At 56.7% G+C, this 7,368-nt stretch overlaps 1 protein-coding gene across 2 annotated transcripts; it reads left to right on the forward strand.

The window, feature by feature from the left end:
- Ankrd9 (ankyrin repeat domain 9) lies at positions 1 to 5,331 on the forward strand. 2 transcript variants are annotated; one of them, XM_008825587.3, is made up of 3 exons: positions 1 to 46; positions 732 to 878; positions 1,351 to 5,331. In XM_008825587.3, exon 3 carries the CDS (start codon positions 1,397 to 1,399, stop codon positions 2,378 to 2,380), a length of 984 nt encoding a protein of 327 aa, XP_008823809.1. In that variant the 5' UTR covers positions 1 to 46; positions 732 to 878; positions 1,351 to 1,396; the 3' UTR covers positions 2,381 to 5,331. The 2 variants fall into 2 exon arrangements, with proteins under 2 accessions (XP_008823809.1, XP_008823808.1); XM_008825586.3 differs by lacking the exon at positions 1 to 46 and adding an exon at positions 347 to 601.
- Positions 5,332 to 7,368: the final 2,037 nt, after the last annotated feature.

Consider the following 7,368-nt stretch of genomic DNA (forward strand, 5'->3'; position numbering starts at 1 on the left):
CCCGCTGGCCGTCCTGCCCGTGGCGGGGACGTTGTCGCGCAGCTCGGTGAGTGCCCCGCCCCGGCCCTGGCGCCACCCGAGGACTCGCTCGCGCAGGTGCAGCCCCTGCCGGGGCGCCGCGAGGGCGGTCGGTGTTTGAGGGAGGGTCTGGCGGGGGGGGGGGGGGGGGGGGGGGGACCCCCAGACACGGAGCCGCGGCCGCGACTCTGCCCAATGACGTGGGGCGGCCGAACTTTACGTAACTCGCCGGCACCCCACGCGTGCCCGCTCGGCACACCTGGGGCACGGGGGGACGCCCAGGCTCGGGAAGGCGCGGTGTCCATGGTGTCGCCCCCGGGAGCCGGTGGCCGCAGCCCTCTGCCCAGCTCTGCAACCCATTAGTGCGAGTGATCGTGGCCCAGGGTGTGGACCTGGCCTGCTCGCCACCCGGGCCCCGGGGACCCAGGGCTTATATACCCTTGCCCCAGGATGCTTGGGCCGGAGGCCAAGGATTAGTGGCCGGGGTTCAGGGCAGGGTGCAAAGCGGCATTTGCGGTGTCTGGAAGGAGCCCCCCAAGGAACGCAGGAGACCTGGGCTCAGCTCCTGGCTCACCCTGACTTGGTGGGTGACCTTGAACTCTCTCGTCCCCCGTGGATAAATGGGAGGGCGGTACCGGCCTCGTGGGGTGGACCTGGAGTGCGCGGTGAAGGCACCATTCCCTCGGTTGATCTGACCTCCCACCGCCTCCCAGGTCCTGATGGGCAGCAAACTTGTTTGTGGATGAAGGAGCTGGAGCCACTCCCCCACTCCTGCTGCGGGGAGCACAGGAGGAAGCTAGGGCTGGTAAAGGTGAATACTCACGTGCACAGAACCCAGTGCATCGGGCTTCGGGAACCAGGTAGGTCTGCGTGGGTCACGCTGCTAATCTTCCTGGAAAGCCGCTTCGGGTACTCTGCATGCGTGCGGGGGTGGATGGGTGGGGGCAGGGAGTTTGGGATGGAGAATGGGTTTGGCTCCTGTTGTGATGTGGGCCTACATCTTCTTAGTGTCACCTGGACGCCTCTTTATTTGTGGAGGGCCCTGACTCAGATGTGAACAGGACATCTTGCCGGTCCCAGGGCTGGAAAGAGGTTGGGGGTCTGGGGAGGCTCCAGCAGGTCAGGGCTATACCAAGTGTTAGAGGGCAAGTTTCAGAAAATCATGGATGGCTGCCCTGGTTCTGGGTCTAGGAGAGAATAGATTTGGGAGTGACTGGTAGCCCCAGTGGGCTGCGTGAGGGGTGGGTGGGAGACTCCAGTCACCACCGCCATTTCTCACGTCGAGGGGATCGTGGCCAAAAACTGCCCTTGACTTTGCCCGCTCGCCCACAGCTGGATCTGAGGTGACACGGCCCATGCCTTGAGGCCAGGAGACGCCATGCCCTGGGAAGCAAGGCCCGGGGGCAGTGCGGACGGCGGGCCCGAGGGCGCGGGATCTGCGCGCTTGCGGGTACAGAAGCAGTGCCGGAAGTCATCCTTCGCCTTCTACCAGGCGGTGCGCGACCTGCTGCCCGTGTGGCTGCTAGAGGACATGCGTGCCAGCGAGGCCTTCCACTGGGACGAGCGCGGCCTTGCTGCCGCCTACTCGCCGTCCGAGGCGCTGCTCTACGCGCTGGTGCACGACCACCAGGCCTACGCGCACTACCTGCTGGCCACGTTCCCACGGCGCGCGCTCGCCACACCGAGCGCCGGCTTCCGCTGCTGCACGGTGCCTGGCCCGCACGTGGCTCTGGCGGTACGCTACAACCGCGTGGGCATCCTGCGCCGCATCCTAAGAACGGTGCGTGACTTTCCAGCAGAGGAGCGTGTGCGTTTGCTGGACCGGCGTGGCTGCAGCCGTGTGGAGGGCGGTGGCACATCGCTGCACGTGGCCTGTGAGCTGGCGCGACCCGAGTGCCTCTTTCTGCTACTTGGCCATGGTGCTTCCCCAGGCCTGCGTGATGGCAGCGGTCTCACACCCTTGGAGCTGCTGCTACGCCAGCTGGGCCGTGAGGCCAGTTTAGTCCCTGCTGCTGCTGCTGAAGCCTCCTCTGCCAATGGCAGTGCCTCCACTACCAGCTCCACTGCCCCTGGGGAGCTGTGTCAGCGCCGCCTGCTGCTACTTGACCTGTTGGCGCTATACACACCCACGGGCGCTGCGGGCCCAGCTCGGTGTGAGCTGCTGGGAGACAGGCTACGCTGGCAGCGGCTGCTGGGTGAGGACAAGTTCCAATGGCTGGCAGGGCTGGCACCACCATCCCTCTTTGTACGGGCCATGCAGGTGCTGGTCACCACCATCTCACCTGGCCGCTTCCCTGAGGCCCTGGACGAGCTGCCTCTGCCGCCCTTCCTGCAGCCTTTGGACCTCACGGGCAAGGGCTAGATTCAGTGACACCCTTGGTACCAGATTAGGGGACAGAAGTATTTTTCAGAGCATTGTACCCAGCACTTTACATACATATATCCATCTCTGCACAGAACAATTTACTTGGTCAGTTGCATGCATTTGGGGTTGTGTAAGGAAGGCTCAGAGTCACAGGTTTTCTGGGTGGGACTGGACCCAGTTCTCCCACACTCCCCAAGTGCAACAGAGAGTCCTGTACCAGTTCCCTGCTCAGGTGAGGATCTGGAGCCCCAGAGAGCTGACAGCTGAGCCAGCAGGGGCCCAGCAGGCACAGCAATACTTGACCAACCCACAGGACAGGCCCTGTGCAGTTCTGACAGGCCTTCCTGGGTGGTCAGCCTCATAAACAGCTCATGGAGTTGGACTTGATCCTATGTTCAAGAGGACAAGTAGGGCTGGGTAGGCAGCTGGGGCAGGAGTTGAAGACTGGAGGCCAGTCTGTACCTCATGTCCTTACCCCATTCTGAATCACTGGCTTCCCGTCCAGACATGCAGTTGTCATCCCCTTTTGCCCTTCAGTCAGGACCAGCAGGTGCTAGTCCTTGGCTTCTGGCAAGCCCCACTCACTCTACCTGCTTTACCCTAGGCCAAGGGTCCCCAGCCTCATGCCCTCTCATCAGGGCTATGCCTGTTGTCCCAGCCTGCCTCTGGCTAGCCCCTGGGATAGGTTCCTGGCCTGCCCACAATAGGTGTCAGGTGGTACCTGTCATAGGGCTATGTGTCCTCGCCCTGAGCTAGGCGTCTTACCCAGCCTGGTGAGTTAGTTTCTGCAGGAAAGTTCTGAAGATGGAGGCTTGGTTAGCAAATGCACCATCATCCTTGAGGACCAAGGGATCCTGCCTGCCAAGCTGCAGCCACACCCTGAGGGGTCTCAGGATTAGGGAGAAGGGCCAGGCTGTCCTGCCTGGGAATTTTGCTAGGCTGTGAAATTCAACCTTTGTGACATGGACCTGTGGACCATGATGTGCTGCCAGGAGTGGAGGCCACCAGTCTGTGAAGTGATCAGCCTCACAAGCACACCTGCTGCCCACTTTGCCCAGTGCTCCTGAATACAGAATTCCTGGAGGTGGCAGGCTCCATGGCGTTGGACCACCAGGAGGGTTGGGGAAAGCCTGGACCTGCCACCCCTATCCTAGCCTGTGACCTTTCAAGGGGTTTTGGGCCATTTCGCAGGTGGCAAAAGGATGTGACCCCCCACCCCCACCCTAGGAATGTATAGAGCTGGAGGGTACCAGCTCTGTATTGAGCCTGGGTCCAGGCTGGAGGCTCCACTTGCCTCCTGCCTGTCCTGTGCCTGTTAAATAGCCTCTGAGCCTTGGAGTTGGTAAATACTATCATCTTCCCCGCACCATGTTTAGAGCATTCGAGGCCGGGCTTCTGGGAGGTTCCATGTCTTCAGATTAAAGATGGCACGGCAGTGGCATTGCCGCCTTTGCAGGACATGAACGTGTTGTAGTAGCTCCTGGCGAAGCCTAGAAAGCTGTTTATTGGGAATGCCAACTCCCCTTGTGTGCCTAGCTCAGCTCCTTTGGAGTCAGCTGGTCCAGGGCTAGGTGCTCCTTTGTGTCCCCTCTAGACACAGAGCTGCTTTTTGAATGACAGTCTCCCTTGAGCTGCCTGGGGGTGGGGGATATTTGCAAGGTAGGGCCTTGTGGGAAGAACTAGCAGGAGGTCAAAGGTACAGGGAAGGCTGACCTCAGAGGGGTGGTTTGGCCAGGATGACTAACAGCTCATTGGTGTGGCAGTCACCATGGAGTTTGCTTCATCACTGCAGAGCAGCCCATTGGGAGGCCCCTAGGTCGCTGTGTCAGGATGGGTACAAAGGCAGTGGGGGAACCCATATTGATTTGGCTGGGGCCTCAGCACTGGGAGGTTGAAGGAAGCAGGCCTAGGGGGACAGAGAGACCCAGCCAGCTTCCTGAGTGGCCTGATTCTTGGCACATCTCTTCCCTGTCGTGTCCTGGGCCAGGCCTGCTCTTTGGGAAGCAGAGGCACCAGCAGATCAAGCACGACCTCACTATCGGGCGGCTGCTGCCAAGCAGAAGGTAGGTGGGTGACTCAGTGTGTGGCTTATCTGTCCTCTGGGCACTTCAGCCCCAGGAAGGGCTGTGAGAACTATGGTACCACCTGCCACCCCTAGTCATGAGCTTGCAGGACTGGGCAGATCTGGAAGAGGACCAGAGCCTGCCAGGCCCTGTGCCCATATCCCTTGGCAGACAGCAGTTTCTCTATCAGCTTCTGGCAGGTGACCTTGATGGCTCCAAAACATGTCCTGCCTGGAACAAGTCTCATTTTTCTATGGGGTAAAACAAGTTTTTCATTTGTTCAGTTAATGAATTTCATAAGTATGTGTGGTTCTGCCCCCCACAAATGCATGTGTTCCCAGAGGCCCTGCACCGCACCCCCAGTTAGGAGATCAGGAGCCAAATTTCTGGTCCCCAATGTCTGTTTGGAAGGACAGTGAAGGGGGCCACTGTCACTGTGAGGTCCCTCACTGAGAGTGCTTCACCACCCCAAGGTCTGCCGACTTCATACCCAGGCCTCAGAGGTGTCTTGGAAGAGGTCTGCCCTGGTGGTGTGGCCCGCTGTGCCCCCACCTTTGGCCTGTGCCTGCTTTGCTCACTGACTTCAGTTCTAACCTTGATTTTCCTATGTGATTTTTCCTCCTGCCCATTTCTTCACCAGCCTTAGAATACTTAGGAGAGCAGTTCCCCAGGTTACCTCGAATCCTGTTGAGAGAAGGCCTCCCAGGAGGCAGAAAGGAGGGGAGAATACACGAGAGTTCCAGAGGGCTTCCCCTTGCTCAAGCTTGTTTCCAGCAGTAACTGTAGTCTACTGTGTGGTGCTGGCCTGTGACTCCAGCACACAGGTGCTGGGGCAGGAGGATAAAGAATTCATGGCCAGAGTTGAGATGTGGTTCAGTTGGTAGACTGCTTGCCTAGCATGTATGAAACTCTGGGTTTGATCCCTACTACCAAATAAGATGGCATGGTACATACCTGTAATCCCAGCACTCAGGAGGCAGAGGCAAATACTGAATGGTTACACTTGGCTACATAGTAAGTTTGAAGCCAGCCTGGGCTGAGACTGTCTCAAAAGTAAAAAAAAAAAAAAAAAATCAAGGCCAGCCTAGGCTACCTTGTAAGTTCTAGGATAGCCCGGGCTACATGAGACCCTGTTCCTGTTTCAAAACAGAAAACCCCTTTGATGACTAGCTGTATTACAGAACCTGAGGTTTGACTTGACACACGATAAACACAAAGGCACCAAGTGTATAGATGAGCTATGACTAATACCTACATGTGTAACCGCTGCCCCACTCACGGTAGAGGTGAAAATTCAGACCTCCAGTGATTGCTAGATGTTTATTTTTTCTCAAAATTTAGCACTGTCAGCTCAGTGGATTTAAAGGCGCAAGACTGGCACCGAGTTCAGTCCCTGGAACTTTTGCAAAGTGGGAGGAGAGGACTTCAAAGAGTTGTCCTCTGACCTCCACACATGCACTATGGCATGTATGCCCACACATGCATCGCGTACACATGCACACACATCATTAATTTCTAGATTCAACTCCACTGCAGAATACTGGGATTGTGGGATGCAGCTGGGCTCCAGCAGGGGAGACAATGGCCATAATGCTCATGAGCCAAGTAGCTGATCAGGGAGGCGGGCTGCCTGTTCCCTGTTCACGTTGTCAGCTACTGCCAGTGTCGTGTAGTCTTAATTTATATAATTTAGGTCCCACCGAACTGTACCCCAGCAACAATTTTTTTTTGTTTTTGGTCTTTTGAGACGGACTGTGTAACCCCAGCTATCCTGGAACTCGCTATGTAGACCAGGCTGGCCTTGAACTCAGAGATCTGCCTGCCTTGGCCTCCCAAGTGCTGAGATTTAAAGGCGTGAGCCACCATGCCTGGCTTAATTTTTTTTTTGCATAGTGTCCTAGTTTGTTTCTTCATTGCTGTGACAAAATACTCTGACCACTACCAACTTGGGGAGGAAAGGGTTTATTCAGCTTACATCTCCCAGGTCGCAGTTCATCAGGGAGCCCAAGGTAGGAACTCAGGGCAGGAACCTGGGAGGCAGGAGCTTACTGGCTTGCTCCCTTGGCCCCTGCTCAGCCTGCTTTCTTATGCAACACAGGCCCACCTGCCCAGGGTGGCACCACCCACAGTGGGCTGGGCCGTCCCACATCACTCATCAAGATGCCCTTCAGACATGGCCACAGGCCAGTCCAATAGAGGTAATTCCCCAATTGAGGCTCCCTCAACCCAGGTGTGTCAAGTGCACACTAAAGCTATCCAGCACAATTGATCCCTTGTCAACTTGACACACAAACACATCACTATTAAACCATAACTTTGCCAATTCTTGTCCCCAAGATAGGATGTTAGTATCACAACATAAGACAGTACAACCTTAAAAGCCCCACAGTCCTTAAAAAATCCAAACACTTAAAAGTCCATAGTCTCTTTTAAAAGTCTCAACCTTGGGTGGGTTTCTGTAAAATCCAAAACAAGTACTGTCTTATTTCAAAGGGAAGAATCGGGCACACCTAAGCAAAACCAAACAAAGTCCAGCAAAGTAGTTCAAGGCTGGACATCTGGGATTCACTCACAGTCTTCTGGCTCCAAAGGGTATTGGCAGCTCCATTGCTCTGACTCTGCCGTCCACAGCACACTCAGCTTGTCTCGCAGACCCAGGCCAGCTCCATTCCACACTTACTGCCGTCCTTGGTGGTCGTCCCATGGTCCTGGCATCTCCAAAAAGCTGGGGTCTCCACTGAAACTGAGGCTACACCTTCACCAATGGCCTCTTCTTGCCTCTCCAGGTGCAAACCCTCAGGTTCTCTCCGTGACCCCTTCAGTCCTGGGGTCTTCACTGCAACTGAAGCTGCACTTTCACCTATGGCCTTTCCTGGCCTCTCAGAGTGCCAAGCCTCAGCTGCTCTCTGTGACCCCTTCACA

This window comes from Nannospalax galili, unplaced genomic scaffold, assembly GCF_000622305.1.
Source record: "Nannospalax galili isolate Female #2095 unplaced genomic scaffold, S.galili_v1.0 scaffold188, whole genome shotgun sequence".
Lineage (NCBI taxonomy): Eukaryota > Metazoa > Chordata > Mammalia > Rodentia > Spalacidae > Nannospalax > Nannospalax galili.

Excerpts from the sequence above, each read along its gene's own strand:
- Ankrd9 (XM_008825587.3), top strand. The coding sequence starts at position 1,397 with ATGCCCTGGGAAGCAAGGCCCGGGGGCAGTGCGGACGGCGGGCCCGAG.